Genomic DNA, 21,708 nt, shown 5'->3' with positions numbered 1-21,708 from the left:
TAAATAAAAGCACCATCATCAGAGGGCTGCTTGGTTCAATTAACACATGTTGTCTATCCCAGGCGTGATCGTGATCGCATCGTGGAAGGAAATTTTGCTCAAGAGTCGGAGACGCATCGAGTGCAAACGCCTGGCAGGCGGTCAGAAGCACAAAATCATAAGCTGGTGCAAAGCTGCAGGTCTCCAGACACCTTTGCCCACAAGTGAGTAGATGCAGGGCGGTGTTTTCGTTGGTCAGCGAATGAGAATTTATTTGAAGGAGGAAAACCAATTGGGGCGAAGAAGCTGCACTATCAGGCAGTTTTTCCAAACTCCTGTCCTTTTGTCTACAAAGCCACTTGACAGCAAGTTTGGAACGGAATTCATCCCACAGGGCAATGTTAAGTGGGCCTACTCAGAAGTATGTACTATTGGCTTCCGCTGGTCTTACTCCCAGATAAGCGAAAACCAAAACTATCCAACTGCAGCCCTAATTCTCAGAAGGAACCATTTCTGTTCTGGTGGACTAGATCAGAGATGACACCAGCAAAGGATTCTGGTGTGCGTCAAGTGGCTTCCCAGAAGAACATTTCAGAGGTCTACCCTTCATCCCACTACAAATGCAGGACCAGAAGCAACGGGTGGGAAATGATCAAAGAGAGAACCAACCTGGAGCTACAGAGAAATCTGACAGTGAGAACAATTGATCAGCGGAACAGCTTGCCTCCGGAAGCTGTGGGTGCTCCATCTTTGAAGGTTTTTGAGAAGAGACTGGACAGCCATTTGTCTGAAACACTGTAGGGTTTCCTGATTGAGCAGGGGGCTGGACTAGAAGACCTCCAAGGTCCCTTCCAACTCTTTTAGTATGTCATTCGGTTAAATGGATTTAATCCAAAAGGACTAGAGGTGATATGACAGTAGTCTTCCAGCAGCTGAGAGACTGTCAACAGAGAAGAAGGGGTCAATCTATTCTTCAAAGCACCTGAGGATGGGCAAGAAGTAAACGATGGAAAAATGATCAAAGAGGAATCCAACAAGGGGAAATCTCTTTGACGGAGAGAACAACTAATTAGTGGAATGGCTTGCCTCCAGAAGTCGTGGGAGATCTTCTGTATTTTTAAGACCAGCAGAGTCAAAGCTTTTGAAGGGTTTGGCCCCAGCCTACCCCAGCTTTGGAAGCTGAAACTTCGAGCAGCACCACAGCTCTAGAGAATTCGGGGATCTGCAGTCCCAAGGCACCTCGGGAAGACCCCTTGTCTGACAGTGTTCACAGTTAGTGAAGTGATCTATCTGTCACTCAAATCAGAGAACCGCAAGCCAGATCTGCCAACTGAACAAAGACCCTGGCGTAGAAAAAACACGATAAGCATTTTCACCCGCAGATTAGGATAAATTGTTAAAAAAAACAAAACACAACGCGTTCTGTTTCCTGCCATTTCCTCTAAAGATGTGACCGCGCAAGGCCCTGCCGATAACCGGTCTATCTGTGGCGGAGTCATTCTGCAGGGCAGCGGCCGGGAATCTGCCCGGCGACCAGAAATTTTACTCAACAGCACATCTTAATTGATTCTGCAGGTGGGAACCGATGCTAAATCAGCAGGAAAAAGAAAGAACTCTTGCCGAACCAGAAAGCGGCCCCAAACCGTGTCAGGGGACTGACCGCAGATATTATGCTGATAACGGAAGATGCTGAAAATTACAACTTCCTGTTTCAGCCTTCTAACGCTCGCATGCAAGGCCAGAAGGGAAATGCAAGCATCAAGAGAGACATCGGTCTTTGAATGATGGATGCCCCTGCAATTCACTCACTGCATTCTTCAAACACATCATAGACATCTCTCTCCCTCTCTCTCTCTCTCTCTCTCTCTCTCTCTCTCTCTCTCTCTCTCTCTCTCTCTCTCTCTCTCTCTCTCTCTCTCTCTCTCTCTCTCTCTCTCTCTCTCTCTCTCTCTCTCTCTCTCTCTCTCTCTCACATGGGCCCACTCCTTTTGTTTTGTTTTTTAAAAGAAACCCTAAGTTTAACAAGTCTTGACTAGACTGTCAACTGGGTTCTCTGGAGAACTCGTAAATTCAAAAACTTGAAGAAGACATGGAATGGGGTGGAGAACTCTCTCTTTTGCTACAGACCAATGGGGATGGGGGATGAACCATATATGAAATATACGTAAGTCACAAACATTTTATGGGTTAGTAAACAAACTCTAAGCAGAGTTTATGTGAGAAGATTCCAATGTCTCAGGGGCTGCCCCAAAGAAGAGGGAGTCAAGCTATTCTCCAAAGCACCTGAAGGCAGGACAAGAAGCAACGGATGGAAACTAACCAAGGAGAGAAGCAACCTAGAACTAAGGAGGAATTTTCTAACAGTGTGAACAATTAATCAGTGGAGCGGCTTGCCTTCAGAAGTTCCGGGTGCTCCAACACCTGAGGTTTTTAAGAAAACAGGTATTTGTCCAGATGGTATAGAGTCTCCTACTTTAGCAGGACATTGGACTAAAAGATCCCTGAGGTCCTTTCCAACTCTGATGTTCTATGTCAGGGGTCTTCAAACGTGGCCCTTTTATGACTTGTGGACTTCAAGTCCCAGAATTCCTCAGCCAGCGTGCCTGGCTGAGGAATTTGGGGAGTTGAAGTCCACCAGTGATAAAAGAGCCAAGTTTGAAGACCCCTGTTCTATGTTCTTCTCCTTTCTCGCTACCTCTGGTCAAAATGAAGTTATTCAAACAACAGCGGAGGAAACCCTAGGAAGAGAATAATACCACGTCGCTGCGTTGAGGGTTTCCAAAGTAGATTGTAATGACCAAGGGCATGAGAACATGTAAGTTTATGTAAATCAATACCATTCAATTATGTTCTCGTAAACAAAGCAAGAGGGAAAATGGCATGTTTCCTATGTTAACAGCAACACGAGCCTCAAACTCAGTCCTTTGGAAACCAAGACAACCAAATCTGGTGCGCTCTGTCTCTACGTGTTTGTGTGGGTGGGTGGGTGGGTGGGTACACACACACACACACATACGTACATACTCATTTATGGCTTTGAGGATGAGTGAAAATTTATGGGACATTTGATGGTAATTAAAAGCAGGACTGCGACTTAATTGGAAGCAGAGGGGGGCATTTTGCAAGCACGTTAAGGGAACCGTAAAACCAAAAATAACGGGTTTTTTTCTTTGAGACAGGCACTCGCTGGGTGAGTTCCACCCGTCAGCGCTTGCATAAGTGCAGGAGACACACACACACACACACACACACACACACACACACACACACCCCGGTTCCATCAGGCCATTGGGACTCCAAGCTGCTCTGTTTTATTTCATGATTGAGTGATCCAAAGCTGGAGCCCTGGGGCCTTCTCCCAGGTCGTAGGGATAGGCAACCTTGGTTCTTTTATGACTCGTGGACTCAGGAATTCTGGGAGTTGAAGTCCACGAGTCATAAAAGAGCCAAGGTTGCCTACCCCTGTCTAGGGTGCAGTTTTGCTCTCCTTTCTTTTTTCAAACTTGTGTCCTTCGTAGGTAATCGACTCACAACCGTTGGTTTAGTGACAGTTCCAAGTTACGCCGGCACTGGGAAAAGTGACTGACGGCTGTTTTTTCATGCTTACGGCCGCTGCACCTCCCCTGTGGTCACGTCATCAGAATTCAGATGCTTGGCAGGGATTTGCGACGGTGGCCGTTATGCCCGGGTTGGTGGTGGTCATGTGATCCCCTTTTGCGACTTTCTGATAACAAAGTCCACAAGGGATTCAGATGCACTTAACAACCGTGTTACTAGCTTAACAACTGCAGTGATTCACTCAACAAATGTGGCCCCCCCCTCCAAAAAAAGGGTAAAACTCAGTTAACAACTTTTCGGCTCAACCGCGGCTGTAATTTGAGGACTCTCTGGGCTTTGATCTCAAGAGAGGAAAGCTCGATTGGGCCTTTCACGTGCATCTCCCTTGTCCTCAAATGCTGTCATCTTCAAATTTCTCAGTGGGAAACTTTTTTTTTTAAAAAAAGATGTTATTATCACTGCAGCTGTTCTCACATTTTTTTTAGCTCTCGGCATAAATTAACAGGGAAATATGTTTGTGTCGGTTTTCCGTAGGCTAAGAAAAATTGGTAGGAAGTAACAGGCTGCAAGTAAATTTATGCATTCAAGTTGATATATTACACTGAGGCCAGCTTCCAAATTCACGCTGCTATCTCCACTTGGCTGTTTATTTGTTTAAAATACTATTTGGGGGACCAAATATAGTAGGAGGATGCAATTCTTTGGTCTCACTGAACCTATATCTGTGCTACTAAAAGCCCTGATAACTCCAACTAGAAATTAATTTAAAACCTACATTAAGGCATACAGGCAGTCCTCAGCTTACCACAGTTCACTTACTGACTGTTCAAACTTACGACGGAAAGTGACCTAGGACCGTTTTCCACACTTACGACCGTTGCAGCCTCCCCCACGGTTGCGTGGTCAAAATTTAGACGTTCGGCAACTGGTTGCTACTTATGACAGTCGGAGCATCCCCCGGGGTCACGTGATTCCCCTTTTGCGACCTTCTGAGAAGTAAAGTCAACGGGGGGAAGCTGGATTTGCTTAACGACCGTGTTCCTCATTTAACAACTGCAGTGACTCACCGAACACCTTTGGCAGGGAAGGTTGTAAAATGGGGCAGAACTCACACAACGTGCATTCAAGGACACCACTTGTTGGCAAAGAAGCCATGGATGGATATTGTTATCATTCATTAAGAGTGACCGTAATAATTTTAGGCTCAATTGTGGTCGTACCTTGAGGACCACCTGTAGTTCTAAGGATTTTTAGTTGTAAGGAAGTTTGTGTACGCAGAAGAAATGAGGTGTTTTGTTTTTTTCAGCCCCGGGTGGAAAAAAACGGCGAGGTCTTTGAACTTTGTTGGATGTAAGGAGAAGTTTTCAAAGCTTTCCTCCCCCCCCTCTTAATAAGGTTTGTTAGCTCTTTCTGAAATGACAACAACATGCATTCAAGGACATCACTCGTTGGAAAAGAAGCCGTGGATGGATATCGTTATCATTCATTATTTTTTTTATTTTTTTAAAATTTTAATTCCATTTATATCTCGCCCTTCTCCGAAGACTCAGGGCGGCTTACAAGCTTAGCAGTAGCCTTCATTCTATGTATATGCCTGCTTATTAGGGCTTTCACACCCCCTCCCAAGCGGCATTATTACAAGGTCAGCTTATTGCCCCCAACAATCTGGGTCCTCATTTTACCTACCTCGGAAGGATGGAAGGCTGAGTCAACCTTGAGCCTGGTGGGACTCGAACCTGCACTAATTGCAGGCAGCTGGTGTTACTTAAGGAGGCATTAGCCCACTGCTCCACCAAGGCTCTTAAGAGTGACCGTGATAATGTCCGATTACAATTCTTGGTCTGTTCCCTCTTCGATATTTTGTCTCGTGATTTTTTTATTTTTATTTTTGGGGCACTTATGCTAGATCGTTTGCAGCGTTAGAGGAATGCCATTCGAGATAAATATAATGCATTAGAAAGGTGTAGATTTTGGAATGGGTGAAGATGTAGATTTTGGTAGGTGGGTAGAAGGGCAGAACTCAAATATAAATATAACATAAAGCATCTATAAAACCGTCCCACGGACGCCGCCGTTCGGTATTTTCCCCCACCCCCCCGTTTGTCTCGTGGAGCAGGAGAGCAAAAGAATCATATCGAAAGTGCACATCTGATGTGAAAGACAAGACACCATTAAAACTATTCACTCGGTTCTATATTTGGTCTCCTGGTTGTTTCGCTTCAGAAAAAGAAAAACAATCATAAAAGCTCAGGAGAGTAGCAATCTCAAATCACACCGGCAGTGTTTTAATAGCCCAAATCAAGACTTACAAACTCGTTGCAAGCTTTTGTGTTTTAAAGGTCTTTTCCCCAGGCGAGACGCATAAAAGGGATAGCGAAAGGAAGTCAGAGATGGAAGGGACCTTGGAGGTCTTCTAGTCCAACCCCCTGCTCAGGCAGGAAACCCTATGCCATATCAGACCAATAGTTATCCTCTTCTTGAAAACTTCCAGTGTTTAATTGTCCAGCAATTAAAATACAAAAACTTATCAAGGCTCCTGGCAGCTTTGAGTTAAACAACCCTGGCCTTGCACGCTCATTTGGCGGAGCTGATCAAAAGGAACATCTTGGAAGACCAGAGACAATGTCTGCTCTGTGATTTATTAGTATCAGCCTGGTGGCAAAAGCCTTTTGGGTCTTTTTTTTTTTCCATTTAAGGATCGGAAGCCAGAACCAAATCATTTCCCTTTGTTAGCAGAACTCCGAGGTAGAAAAACTTGACTCTATAATTAAAACCTGATAAGAAGCAGAGAATGGGACTCTTTCTACAGGTCTGTATTACAGTTTACAAAGAGGAAGACTGAGCAAGACCCTCCTTGCGAGCAGAAAACACAAGTTGTAGATTTCAACAGCCAGTCAAGGCTACCTTATCAACCAAGGCAAAAGGTTGCGAAGCTACCATTTCTAGCAGTCTCAGTTATAGTCCTCGACTTACAACCGTCCACTTAGTGACTGTTCAAAGTTACAACTTTGTGACCAGTTTTCACACTTACGACCCTTGCAGCATCTCCAGGGTCTTGTGATCAGAATTCAGACGCTTGGCAACTGACTCGTAGTTGTGACGGCTGCAGTGAGCCGAGGTTCTGTGTTCCCCTCGTGTGACCTTCTAACAAACCAAGTCACTTAACGCCTGTGTTGCTAACTTAACTGCAGCGATTCGCTTAACAACTGTGGCAAAAAAGGTCGTAAAAATGGGGCAAAACTCACACAACAAATGTTTCACTTAGCAAGAGAAATGTTGGGCTCAATTGTGGTCATAAGCCGAGGACTACCTGTGCAGTCAAAGGTGTGGGACACTGGGAACTGTATAGGCCAGGGGTAGGCAACCTTGTCATGACTCGTGGACTTCAACTCCCAGAATTCCTGAGCCAGCATGGCTCAGCTTGAAAACCTCTCCCTTTCCCCTCAGCATGGCTGGCTCAGGAATTCTGGGAGTTGAAGTCCACGAGTCATAAAAGAGACAAGGTTGCCTACCCCTGGTATAGGCAATCCTTGACTTACGATCCCAATTGGGCTTGGAATTTCCATCGTTAAGTCGTTGCGATCATAAGTTAGATCCAACTTTAGGACAATTTTAGGGTCGTCATTAAGGAAACTCTACTGTCGTTAAGCGAATTCAGCCTCCCCAACAGGCATGGTTTGGCTGGAGAAAGGGTCCCAAATCATGACCGTGTGACTGTGGGATGCTGCAACCTGGTTGCCAACTACTCAAATTGCAATCCCATGTGCTCAGGAGCGGTGCAATGGTTGTACGTGCGAATACAGGTTGTAAATCACTTTTCCCCAAGCTATTGTCACCTTGAACCATCCTTAAATGACCGTAAGTCGTAAGTCTAGGACGGCCCAAAGTTCAGCAACCACTAGACCGCAGTTTGTTCTCCTCCACTGCAACAAAAATATTGGATTATTCTCCTTGGCAGTCAACTGGGTGAGGTCCTCGCTTATGCATGCACACATAGGAGGCTTCCCAACATAAGCAACAACCTTGGATGTTTACTTGACGTGCAGAACAAATCAGACACTCCAATGTTCTTTTCAGAGGTAAATCAATCCCATCTCATTGGCTCGAAAACTCCGTAAGAAACATTCGAAATGCACTTTGCGCATGACAATGGTCAGCTGCTATGCAAAAGTCAGCCTACCAACGAATTCCAGTCTACAAAACAAAAATCTTCTCCAACAACAGTTACCCACTGGCAATTTGAAAGTCTGCAAACCATTAAGTATTATTTCATTCTCTTTTTGAGACTGGCAAAGAATTTAACTTAAGCTTCAGCCGTCCAAAGCAGTGGGACAGGGCTAATATATTGTTTGATGGTCAGCCTTGGGTTGTTTTGTTCACTTCAAGGGATGGGTATAAGTGTGGGTGTACCTATGTGCGTTCGGGAAAACAAACAAACAAACCCCAGCTTAGCAAGGAAGCAAATTCTTGGAATTGGCGAGTCAAGGTGGAAATTCAAAATTCAAGAGGAAATCCCGGCCGCCGCCAGGGTCAACTTTTCACTTTATAGAAGCGTACAAACTGTATCTGAACTGGGATAACAGAGTCTGCAAACATATCGTCAATGAAGCATTAAGTACAAACATAGAGGAAATTGCACAAATATTGGAAAAATTGGGACAATCAAAAGATAATTGGTGGTGCAAGTCAAGTTTTAGCAAAGAGAGGTTGTTGAGGCATGGATATTTGATACGTATCGACTGCCGTATCAACTTGAATTATCATTTTACAACAATTACCTTCAGGAAAAGAAGGGAGGGTTCTGCAGTCCAGTGCCTTTTTCATGCCCAGTTAGCTAGAAACACCCACCCACCCAAAAGGCCAGCTGAGTAACACGGCATTTTGAGTGGCAATAAGAGAAGTTAGGAAGAAATCTAATCTGTTTTCTAATATACGTTTTCCCCCCCCCGAACTATGACTCTCAAATTAGACACAAAGCAGCTACAATATGCTAGCGAAGCACCCAAGGTGTCTATTGGTCCCAAATAGTTTGTGTTCTTCAAATCCAAGGAATCCTATAATATTACCTCCCTCCGTGAGCTCAGGATCATCGCTAGAAAATGTACGTGTATTAAACAAGACAATTTCAGAGTGGGAAGGCGCGAAAACCCAGTTCCTTGCCCACGTTCTCTCATTTGGAGAGCGTGTTTCATATTCGTTCCTCTGAAGAGAGGTGTAATACACACGAGGGGGGGGATTTATCTCCCCAAACCTATTTTGGGGACTCTGCCTGGCTTCAGAAATGCAACAGATGGTCAAATTCTTTCCCAGTCAAGGAACAACAGGAGGAACCTGGAAGCCGCGCAACAATACTCACCGAATAACCTTTTCCTGACAACGACTGAGCCGAACTCTGGGGGGGGGGGGGAAAGAGAAAATCACTGTGAGTAGTAAAAATGGTTGCAAAGAATGCTCAAAAATGCAAGCCTCGTCCCCGCCTGGCTTCGCCCCCCCCCCCCGGCTCAACCAAAGGAATATAAAGTTCCGGGTACACTGATGTACGTTCCTAGCTGTGTGTCCCAATTAAAGGGTGTGCGTGCCGGTCACACGTGCGACATGTAGAAAGAATTATAGAATTAAATCATAGGTGTGAATTTGTGGAAAGAAGGAGAGCAGAATGAGGGACTCATTCTGTGTGTGTGTGTGTGTGTGTGTGTGTGTAATGAGTCCCTCATTTTATATATGTAAATATGTATATGTCAAATGCTTGTTAACTATTTTTAGATTACCTTGCTAGGCCCCAAACATGGGACAAATCTTTATCTCCTGTTTCAGCCTAACCGAAGGCCATCGACAGGCAGTAGTCACACCGGTGACAGCTCATATTTGTGTAAATTTAATTCTTTGTTAGCAAAACCAAAAAATTTACACAAATATGTATATGTCTGTATATTTGTATATATATAGTCCCTCATTCTATATATGTATATGTATGTGTGTGTATATGTGTGTGAGTCCCTCATTTTATATGTGTAAATATGTATGTATATATGTGTATATGTATAGTCCCTCATTCTATATATGTATATATGTATGTGTATATATGTATACGACTCCCTCATTCTATACATGTATGTGTATATGTATATGTGTTTGTATATGTATATGTATACGTATAATATATATGAGTCCCTCATTCTATATACATATATGTACACACACAAACAAACATGTATGTATATAAAGGATTCATAGGTGTAAATCTATGGAGAAAAGAAGGGACTCTCAAGGTGCACAATAAAATATAAAACATCAAAGTATAAAAACGGTATAGGGAAATTAAAATGTTAAAGTTAACATTTTAGAATTTATTTTTATCAGAAGCATCACAGTTAAAATAACCATCACAATTTAAGAATAATAATTTTAAATTAAAAAAAATATATTTTAAAAATGCAAATATTCTTCCTTTTGCACCGGACTTTTTTTTTTTTGGGGCGCTGTTGTATAAATTTTTATTCTTATTAGAAACGTTAAAATACAGATTCTTAAAACAGGAAAAATTAAAAGAAGAAAATAGATTCTGGACTTTGAAAAGAAAACAAAAGTAAAAGAGCCGAATAACCATCGGCTGGAGTTACCCAACCTCTCCAAAGCAGGCAAGAGATGATGATCAGGAGCAAAGTCATGAAAAAAGACCACAGGAGACCTGGAAATTACAAATCTCTTTTTCAGGAACTCGCGTAAAGAATCACCAACGAGGCTCAGCTTGATCTGAACACTAATGCAAAGGGCAGGGGGTGGTTTCTCATTGGCGTTTCCCCCCCTTTTCCTCTGTTGACATTTATTCATTTCTCCAAAGGCAAGGAAGCCCACTCTGTTCTGACAGCTGGAAAGAGCAACAGAAACATCTAACACCGACTCAGAAGCCGGCGTGATTCTTTTTACGGCTGGGTGAATAAGTCGGGAGGGTGCAGGAGAAGAATAGGTAGAGCCGGAGGGGGGCGTCAAGAGAGGAATCAGCCTGGAGTCATTACGTTGCCACAAGTGATCTAAGTCTTACTCCTCTTATCGAGGGCCAAATTTAGTGCTGACACTTGATTGACTTAGAGACTTATGTGCAGGTAGTCCTCGACTTACAACAGTTTGCTTAGGGACCGTTTGACGACAGCACTGGAAAAAGTGAGCTATGACTGTTTTTCACACTTACGACTGCTGCAGCATCCCCAGGGTGGGGTGATCAAAATCTGGACTAGCTGTATAGGCCAAAGCAATAAATTAGCTTAACTGGAATTTCACACCTGGTCCTGATTCTCTGCACCTGACCGAAACACGCCCATTTATCCATGGAACCTACTCTTGAGGGGGGGCACCTGCTTCTCGCGAGCTATTTCCTAATCAGCCGCTTATTTACGCCTGATATTTTATATTTCTAATTTCCACCTTGGGGCTCCTAGCTTGCAACCAGCCAACCTGCCTCTAATTGCCTATTTGCTCTCTGCTTTGGTCTGTCACTCCCTTAGGCTCTTGCTGTGCCCCTTAGCCCACCCCATTCATCCAGGGATGCCCCCCCCCTGAGAATCGAAGGGCTAGTTTCCTCTAACTACGAAAACCCATTTGCTACAACCAAGGAGGCCACTGGCAGTCGATTTTGCCCACCCACAGCACAAAATTGTCACTCCGTGACACCAGCCCACCCCGCCATCCCTCCCACCCATCCCTCCCCTACATTTCCAATTAATGCAGCTTTGAAATATTTGCTGTTCTGTGGGCAGATCAGGACTCTATTTAGATGATAATAAGCAGCAATCCATTCCATTTAGCAACGGACAAGATCCATTTAAAAAAAAACAAAAACGCAGGCTCTCCTTAAGCGGATGGGTCAAGAAAAGATAAACCCTTTTTAAAAAGCCATTATGTAAAGTGCCGGGTGGATTTTACACACACACACACACACACACACACACACACACGAGGGGGAGCGGGTTTGGGGAAAATTAGGACAATTACGAAACAAAGGAACTGAAGGGGAAGGAGAAGCAACAGAATGGTGTAGGGTCTTCCGTTTGAGCAGGGGGTTGGACTAGAAGACCTCCACGATCCCTGCCAACTCTTGTTATTCTTTTGGGATGACCCCAAAGGCTACCCCTATTTCATTTCAATCCAAATAGTCATCAGGGTTTGTTTCTTAATTCTTAATTCTAATTCTGCTTTAATGTAAGGCTAAAGGTAAAGGTAAAGGTTCTCCCGCACATGCGTGCTAGTCGTTTCTGACTCTAGGGGCCGGTGCTCATCTCCGTTTCACAGCCGAAGAGCCAGCGCTTGTCCGAAGACGTCTCCGTGGTCATGTGGCCGGCATGACTGGACGCCAAAGGCGCACGGAACGCTGTTACCTTCCCACCGGAGTGGTCCCTATTTTTCTACTTGCATTTTTACGTGCTTTCCAACTGCTAGGTTGGCAGAAGCTGGGACGAGTAACAGGCGCTCGCTCTGCTACGCGGCACTCGGGATTCGACCCGCCAAACTGCCGACCTTCTGATCGACAAGCTCAGCGTCCTAACCCACTGAGCCACCGCCGTGTCCCTTATGACCCCAAAGGCTGCCCCTATTTCATTTCAATCCAAATAGTCATCAGGCTTTGTTTCTTAATTCTTTTAAGATTCCTCATGTCCGATTGTTGGCCCTCCTGGGTCAACCAGACAAGAAACACCACCAGATGAGCTAATTCTGCTTTAATGGAAGGCTACATTAACATAAACTTGCAGGTATAAAAAGTGCAGACTTCTCAAGATCACTTTTAACTGCCTGAGTAATTGGGGAGGATTTTCCGATTTTCCTCTGACTGTTAAGCAACTGAGGGATCCTCCATCTCTTATCTCCTAGCTCTGAATATTTCCTAAGGCACTGTCTCTTTCCTTCCTTCCCCCCAAGGTCATCCACACATTCCATTACAGGTAGGTGCAGTGGGGGGGGGGAACTTACTCCCCCAAAATTTTAGGGAAGTAGGTGATGAGAAAATGACCCAAATCCTAGTGAACGCATGTTTCCTAAGATAAATATAATTTTAGGATTTAAGGTGTGCCTCACCCTTGTTGACATGGTACTCCTGCTTCTGCCAAGGGTTCCCAAATCAAGGTTGCTGATCTAAATCTCGGCAGCCAAGTATTTGGATTGGGCTGTTTTATAACCGAGTCCACAAGGGTTTCTGCTCTGACATGTGAACAGCCCGTGGCCCAGACTTTCATTCTGACTCACCAGAGCAGGGCAGGAGATTAGCTATTTAATAGCAGGGTTTGCAAACCAGCTTAAATCTCAAGTGCATCTGAGGGCAGAGTTGAGAAGAAACATGGATGCTGAGATCTGCTTTGTTTAAAGATGTGTTTGTTTATGTATGTATGTATGTATGTATGTATGTATTTATTTATTTATTTATTTAAAAAACCCCTTTTGGTTCCTCCTGCTAACACCAGTGTGGTAGCAGATGAAGCAAAACTCTGATGGAAAAGAATATTTGTAATTCAGGGTTGAACTGTGGGGTCCCTGGTGCTCCCTGAAATCAACAACTAAGTTCAGAGAGCAACAAGGATCTCACAGAACGGAATTTGCTGGGTGGCTCTCTCATGGGTCTTTCTTTCTCAACCCATTCGGTGCCTGTTGGTCACCTTGGAGAGGTGACTTTGCTGGAGGTCTCAAAACAATTTCGCTACACCTTACAATGGAGTGTTGCCATGTATTTATTGATAAGGAGGTACAAGTCCTTCAAGAAGAGATGGTTGCCATTGGCCAAGAACTCAAGAGTCTCCAGAAATGGAGCAGCATGTACGTTGCGGGGATGGAAGGATGGATGGATGGATGGGTGGATGGATGGATAGATGGGTGGGTGGGTGGGCTAGCAAGCAAGGGAGCAGGAAGGCACATGAAGTATCTTTCTTTCAGTCTTAGAGGAGTCCATTTTTCCAGTCTTATGGAATAGCTTTGGAAGCCATCTGTGTAGGGTAAAGAAAATGATCTTGATGGAAATACCCAGGGTCTGTTAGCCAGGCAAGTCCAGAAGAACCTTGCAGGCAGACACCTCCCTAATTCACTGTATTCTTGAGGAACATGATCTGCTTGTGGGCTTCTCAGAAGCTCCCACTGTCCATGGTGGAAAAGAACAGGATGGACCAAGGCACTCTGATGCATGTTCTTGTACCCATGTGCCTGAGACGGAGAGAACCTCTCCAGGCACACAAGAGATGGGAAGCACCCAAAAAGCTGCACCCAAAAAGAAAACAACGGAGGCGGCAAGGAAACACACACACACACACACACACACACACACACACACACACACACCAGCTGCCTGCAATTAGTGCAGGTTCGCATCCCACCAGGCTCAAGGTTGACTCAGCCTTCCATCCTTCCGAGGTAGGTAAAATGAGGACCCAGATTGTTGGGGGCAACAAGCTGACTTTGTAATAATGCCGCTTTGGGGGGGGGGGTGAAAGCCCTAACAAGCAGGCATATGCATAGAATGAAGGCTACTGCTAAGCTTGTAAGTCGCCCTGTCTTCGGAGAAGGGCAGGATATAAATGTAATAAAAATAAATAAAAAATAAAATAAAAATACACACACACAGAGCCACCACCTCAGCCAATGTCAAACATGGTGGAGTTGCCTCTACGTGGATTTCACAGGTCCTCTCTCTCCACCGCCTTCTTTTCTGGGTTCTCCCAGATTTCTTTTCAACCTTGGAGCCAAGGAAGATGTGCATTCTCCATCCTTACGTCTTTCCCCCGCCCCCTACCACACCGTTTGTTGCTCCCTGTTCACACTCATCACACACGTAGGCTGAATTCTAGTCCCTCCCTCCTTCCTTCCTTCCTTCCTTCCTTCCTTCCTTCCTTCCTTCCTTCCTTCCTTCCTTCCTTCCTTCCTTCCTTCCTTCCTTCACTTCTACCCTCACAATTCGGCTGTCAGACTTGTCAAGCCGAATCCCATTTTAATCTGCCAAAAGCACTTTTCAGCTGACGTTTTTAATAAATACTTCCAGCTTTTAAACACATTTGTGTGAGCTGCTTTACACCCCCCCCCACCACCACCATCACCACAATCCCTCCCCCCCACTTCTTCGGGGGTTATAAGCTGTGAGCGCCTTAATAGCAAATACATTAGGCTTATCAAAGGCTGTTTTTTTCCCCCTTTCCCTAGCATCTAGAAACAGAGGTAGTGTTTTCAATTTTAAAGCTAAATTAACTGTCCAATTGAATTTGGTTGGCATGAACTGCTTTTCCTGTGACAGGTTCTACTTATGAACCATATTTCACATTAATAGAACTCAACATGAAAACTTACTCTCCCTGGGACATTGGCGTTGTTCGCCACTGAAATGTTAAATTTAATATTTCAGACATGCCTGGTGCCAGCATTTGATTATTGTTCGTCATTTAAAATCTCTCCTAACGGGGAAGGTCCTAATTAGCAAAAAATCATGTTTTAATGAAGGCAAAATGCTAATTGCTAGCACCACACACATACAGACCAAAAAAAAAAAGGCTTCCCATGAAATTATCTCAGCGCTTTCATTGATTCCTTGGCTATTGAAAGGGAATTAAAAAACGGGGGTGGAGATGGGGTGGGTGGGTGGGTGGGAAGGACCCATTTGGGTGTTTATACACAAAGCCACCGTCTGGTTTCTGTTTGGTCATAACATTTCACTCAAAGGCAGCAATTGGGGAGTTCAGAGGGAGGCAATGAACCTCTTTCCATCCTTCAAATCCCAACCGCTACTGAGCACAGAGGCTGAGAAATTAAAATAAGTTCATCAGTGGAATAGCAGTAGAAATGGCCCTTAAGACTTATATACTGCTTCGCAGTGTTTTCCAGCCCTCTCTAAGCGGTTTACAGAGTCAGCCTTTTGCCACCCAACAATCTGGGCCCTCATTTTACTGACCTCGGAAGGATGGAAGGCTGAGTCCACTTTGAGCCCGTCAGGATTGAACTCCAGGCTGAGGGCAGAATTTACCTGGAATACTACATTCTAACTGGGATGGATGGATGGATGGAGGGAGGGAGGGAGGGAGGGAGGGAGGGAGGAAGGAAGGAAGGAAGGAAGGAAGGAAGGAAGGAAGGAAGGAAGGGCAATAGCCCTTAGTCTTATATCAGGCTTCATAGTGCTTCACACATTTGCATGTTCACCCACTGCCTTGCAGCCCTACACCCAATGAAACTTTCTTCTCTGCCCAGCTTGTTAGCTGCAAGCAAGCAGAGCTACTCGTGAGTAGCTGAAGCCAGCAACTTTATTGATCTCTGCCTACAAGGATAGTCCTCGACTTACGACCATTCATTTAGTGGCCTTTCGAAGTGACCACGGCACTGAAAACTGAGACTGATGACCGTTTTTCACACGACCGTTGTGGCACCATCCACAAATTTGTCAAAATTCAGTTGCTTGCCATCTGACTCATAGTTTCAGTTTGACCATTGCAGTGTCCTGGGGCCGTGTGATCCCCTTTTGTGGCCTTCCGACAAGCGAAGTCCCTGGGAAAGTCAGCTCCGCTTTACAGCGGTATTACTAGCTTAATAACGGCAGTGGTTCACTTAACCGCTGTGGCAGGAAAGGTTGCAAAACGGGGCAAAACTCACTTTGCAAACGTCTCGCTTAACAACAGAACTTTTGAGGCTCAATTGTAGTCGTAAGTTGAGGATTACCTGTATCTGCCCAAGAAACTGCCCAGACTGCTTGCTTTCCACTGGGAACAATTCAAATCAGGCTTCGTGGGCCTTAGGAGAATAGGTCAGGCTTGTGCCTCTTGTGGCTGCGTAAGGACTCAAGGCTAATTCCCCACTTGACTCCTCCTTCCAGCCCGGCTGGCAGTTTCCCAACGTAGGAACAACTGTCCCCCCTTTCTGATCTTTCCCTTATCATCTTGTTTGCGCAGTGATTAGAGTGTTTGCCAGAGAGATCGGCCACTTACGCCTTGACACTCTGTCATGGCATAGGGATGGGAAGAGAAAGTTATTACACGTTGACCTCTGAACGCCAACGTTTGTTCGTGCAAGGTTGAGGACACGGCAGCCCCGGAGAGCCCCGGGGTTTCTCGTAAGATACTCACATCACTGAGGCAGTCCCTCGAGCTACTTAGCTGGGAGCTGGTGGCTTCCCGGATGCTGTCATCTTCGCTGTTTCTGCCACCCCGTCTTGTTGGGACCTTCATCTGTAAAGAAGCAAGAAACCACATCATCTTTAGCAAAAGGTTGAAGGAAACCACCTTCACGTAGGCCCAAATGTTCGGGCATCTCTCCAAAACAGCTGGAAATGTATTTGGGAAATGTCTGATTTTAAACTAATGACATTTCAGACCTCCTTGGCACCCCGAGGTGGCAAGATGGCCCCAAGAAGCAGACAAGCACCTGTTCTTTCATTATATATTTATATCTCCAAGATGCAGCTGTTTTGACTTGCTATACCTATTTCAAGGCAGACTTTTTCAGCATTGGGAAGGCCACTGGCCAAGGAGGTTGCAAAACAGAGGAAAAAAATAACCCCAAAGACAGGGTGCTAGGTAGAGCTTTAGGCTTTAAAAAGGTAAAGGTAAAGGTAAAGGTTCCCCTGCACATGCGTGCTAGTCGTTTCCGACTCTAGAGGCCGGTGCTCATCTCCGTTTCAAAGCTGAAGAGCCAGCGCTTGTCCGAGGACGTCTCCGTGGTCATGTGGCCGGCATGACTAGACGCCAAAGGCGCACGGAACGCTGTTACCTTCCCACCATAGTGGTCCCTATTTTTCTACTTGCATTTTTTACGTGCTTTCGAACTGCTAGGTTGACAGAAGCTGGGAGAAGTAACAGGCGCTCACTCTGCTATCCGGCACTCGGGATTCGACCCGCCAAACTGCCGACCTTCTGATCGACAAGCTCAGCGTCCTAACCCACTGAGCCACCACCGCGTCCCTTTATTATCAGCCTTTTAAAGGTAAAGGTTTCTCCTGTCGCATCCGACTCTAGGGCGCAGCGCCCATCTCTGTTTCTTGGCCCAAGGGCGCCAGCATTATCCAAAGACAATTTCCATGGCCGTGTGGCCAACAGGATGCCATGCCAAAGGCCCACTGCATGGCAAAGTGGTACCTATTTATCTACTTGCATTTGCATGCTTTCGGACTGCTCGGTGGACAGGGGCTGGAGCAAGTAACAGGAGCTCACCCGTCGCGTAGAGCTGGGGTCTTAAACCCAGGTTGTTAGCTCTTCAACTGACAAGCTCCGTGTCTTTAACCATTGAGCCCTCCCTTATCAGCTCTTTAATAACAGTTAAATGGGCATTTTAGCATGGGACTTTGGAACTTCGGACACGAAACCATCGCTCACCGACCTATGTTAGGAAACCATGTTCTTGCTTTGAGCCAAAGCTATTTCCTTTGACGTGACAAAATTTTCCCGGTATCTCTGTTTAAGTATTTCCCAAACAATAATTTTAGAAGGAACAAGTAACACTGGTTTTCAATTGTTTGAATCGGCACGTCAGGTTTATACTTACCTGACCTGCGACTCTTGAGGCTTAATTCCTGCAAAAGTCTAACATGATGCTTCAATTTAACTGCATCTATTCAATTTGGGTTTTCCCCCTCCTCTCTTTTAGAGGTACAGTTAATATCAATATGGCCCTCTACGAGATATTTTTTCCCTGAGGATCCAGGAGCTGGTCATTGTTAGCTCTACAGAAATAACAACAGCAAGCGGATAAAAAAAAATGCTAAATCTTGTAGATTGTGATGTTAAAGAAACCAATTTGATGTTGAATTTGATAACAGCAGCACGGTTACTGGTGGGACAATACTGGAAGAAGGATAGTTTGCCTACTATAGAAGTTTCGAATCTTGCAGAAATGTCTAAGATTTCTGCTTATTTGAAGGATCATTCACAGGAAAGATATATTTCAGTTTGGAGGAGATGGATAAATTATATTCAGAACAAATATGGGACTAAAAAGTTCCATTTAGCTTATGAGTAGATTTTAGAGGGATATTGTTATTGGTACTTTGTATGTAGTTATGTTAAAGGGGAGTTAAAGCACATTATGAATTTGGTTAATTTTATATTATGGATAATCTTTAATTAGAGTATGATTATTATAACTATAACCCTGTATTCAGCTCTGGGAAGTGGGGGGGGAATCTTTTTTTGTAAAACTCTTTAATAAAAAAAAAATGCTAAATCCAGTCTAAACATCTGGCGTGTGCATCACCACAATCCTAATTCCCAATCGCTTCATTTGATCGCCTTGCGCACAACGGCGGTCCTCTTTTATTTATCTTCCATCTTCCCTTCTCTTCCCAAAGTCACATGTGGAAAAAGTGCACGTTTCCAGCCGAGCCTTCTCTATCGTGGCAAGGCAGAAATGGAATGAAACAAACATGCAGACAGCAACGCACGCAAAGGGGAATCTGACCTAACCAGGGCTTTCAGCGGGCAAGCAAATTAGAGGCCCTGACGCCACCATTAACCTCTCCGAGTAAAATGTTAATGATTAAACTTCCTTCCGTGCCTCTGTCCCTCGTTTCCTGCTGTGAATGCCTGCTGCGAATTGACAGATCTTGTCCATTTAAACCTGCAGGGAAGTTCGACCCCCCCCCTCCCGTCCCTCACCCCGTTGCTAGAACAGTCAGGTAACCTGCTTTAATTCAATGGTAATTACCTTAATGAGACTCACGCAGGTCTGAACTGGGAGAACAACCTGTTTTTTTGTTTTTTTTTTGCACAATGCAATCTATTGGCTTTTGGTAGGGGGGATTCCTTGGCAGACTAGGTGAGAAATGAACTTGAAGCTGCTCCTTGCTGCCTTAGCTGATTTGGCCAATTTTAATTGTGCAGAAGAGAGACAGAAAACACACCACCGCCAATATTCCCTTTTGATCCAATTCGGCGCGTTCGTTCTTTCTCTTTCTTCTTCTTCTCAGCTTTAAAAGGCACGGGTCTAGACACAGATCTCCTGAAAAAGGAATCCGTGTCGACCACAGGGTCCTTCACACTTTGAACATGGGGTGGCTTCAACTCCCAGAATATCCCAGCCAGCACGGAACAGAGCCCAGGATTCTTTAAAACAAATTAGCCACCCCTCCTCAGCTGAAGGGTACCTTAAGACTGGGGCACACCGACACACTAAACAACTTCCTGGTCAATGAGAGTTGCAGAATCACACCCATTCCTGTTGGGTATGTCTAGTTTAATGAAGAGAAGGACGAGGGGGGGGGGACATGATAGCAGGGTTCCAGTATCTCAGGGGCTGCCCCAAAGAAGAGGGAGTCAAGCTATTCTCCAAAGCACCTGAAGGCAGGACAAGAAGCAACGGATGGGAACTCATCAAGGAGAGAAGCAACCTGGAACTAAGGAGAAATTTCCTGACAGTGGGAATAATTAACCAGTGGAACAACCTGCCTCCAGAAGTGGTGAATGCTCCAACACTGGAAGTTTTTAAGAGGAGACTGGACAGCCATTTGCCTGAAATGGTATAGGGTTTGCTGCCTGAGCAGGGGGTTGGACTAGATGACCTCCAAGGTCCCTTCCAACTTATTATTATTATTATTATTATTATTATTATTATTATTATTATTATTATTATTATTATTATTATTATTATTATTATTATTAATGGTCAGAAGTGTGAAAAACGGTCCTAAGTCCCTTTTCCCCGTGCCGTTGTAACTAAACAGATGGTTATAAGCCGAGGACGGCCTGTATCCTTCCCCTACTTGCCGCTTTGCAGAGCAGGATTGTGCTCTCCCGGTTCTCCGTGCGTAAGCAAGCTTTTTGCCGTCCGCTCATTATTAATAAACGCGCTTCGATTTATCCAAAGCTGCCTTCCCTTCGGAGGGCCGTTGGGAGTTGCGGGGCAAAAGGAGACAAATTCTTTTCTTAACTTGTTCTGAAGGATGTTGCGCTGGGTGACCCTGACCCCCATTAACCTATCAATGCTGGCTTGCTCCTAACGGGAGCCCAACCGCCTGCGAAGGAGCAGGATTCAGCCTGATCTTTGGCGGTATCAATGAATTTGTTTATTATCTCGCGCACATTCAGAGGCATTTGCAAACACACTTGGGTCGGGATCCAAATGGAATCGTCTGCCTTCATTTTCTACAGCTGCTCCGACAGGCGGCCGGGATTTCTCCCCCACCCACCCCCTTTGACAATTTTTAAAGTTTTATTTTTTAATATTTTTTTTATCTTATAAATCACGCTCTTCTTAAAGCCACGGCCATCTGCTTCGGCTTTGTTTGGCTTGGGGGGGGGCTTCTAATTTTAGGCTCCCCGAGAACTTTGAGGAACGGGCTGCTTTTGGCAAGCCAAACAGGAAAGGAAAATCCCAGCAGGCTGATGAGTGACAACTTTGATCCTCGCACAGCCACGCCAGGCGACAACGCGCGACAAAACAGAACGCGGCCCGTTTCACACCCAGCACGCTAGAATTGCCTGCGGGTAGTCCTCGCCTTACGACCACAACAGAGCCCAAGATTTTTGTCGCTGAGCGAGACATTTGTTTAAGTGAGACGTTTAAACCCGTTTTGCGACCTTTGCCGCCGTTGTTAAGTGAATCGCTGTGGTTGTTAACAACACGGTTGTTAAGGGAATCTGGCTTCCCCCGTCGGTTCTGCTTGTCAGAAGGTCGCAAAAGGGGATCCCGGGATCCCACTGCGACCGTCATAAATAGGAACCAGTTGCCAGGCTTCTGAATTTCGATCACGTGACAGTGGGGGAGGCTGCGACGGTCGTAAGTGTGAGAAAGGATCATAAACTCCCTTTTTTTCAGCAATGCTGCAACTCTGAACGGTCACTAAGCAAATCGTGCTGTAAATCGTGGCCTAGGTGTAGTGTATGCGATTGTAGTTTAGCCTGCTGAGTCTCGCCACTGAAGCAGGGCTTAGGGCATGGCGTCTTGTGTGAACGCAACTGTGCTTTTAGCCAAGAAAGTGCGATCGACTGCAAATTGTGGCAGTCTGTGGGCTTGCTTTTGCACAGGGTTTCTGAGCAGGCCGGCCAAAGTCACCCCATGTTGATGAATGGCTATCGACCAACGTCACTGTCAAGCCGATGGCAAGAGTATAAGGAAGGCAACCCCGATTCATGTAGTCATTATTATTATCTATGTACTGTTTTGCTTTGTTTTCACTTAGGATAGACGAGTGGGAAGACCTCATTATTCTTTCCAGAATGTGGGAAATCGTTC

General features: G+C 45.1%; 1 protein-coding gene across 1 annotated transcript in view; it reads right to left on the bottom strand.

Annotated features, from left to right (window-relative positions):
* FBRSL1 (fibrosin like 1) overlaps positions 1-21,708 on the bottom strand; it is a 523,964-nt gene that overhangs the window by 289,066 nt on the left and 213,190 nt on the right. The window contains exons 3-4 of the mRNA XM_081338816.1: positions 16,611-16,712; positions 8,894-8,929 (exon numbers count right to left, since the gene is read on the bottom strand). Coding sequence (XP_081194942.1) covers positions 8,894-8,929; positions 16,611-16,712 — 138 coding nt within the window. The remainder of the gene's footprint in view (positions 1-8,893; positions 8,930-16,610; positions 16,713-21,708) is intronic.

Source organism: Vipera berus (assembly GCF_964194415.1).
Source record: "Vipera berus genome assembly, chromosome: 14".
NCBI classification, from domain to species: domain Eukaryota; kingdom Metazoa; phylum Chordata; class Lepidosauria; order Squamata; family Viperidae; genus Vipera; species Vipera berus.
Note: the sequence above shows the minus strand (reverse complement) of the source record. Positions and strands in the feature narration are given on the sequence as shown.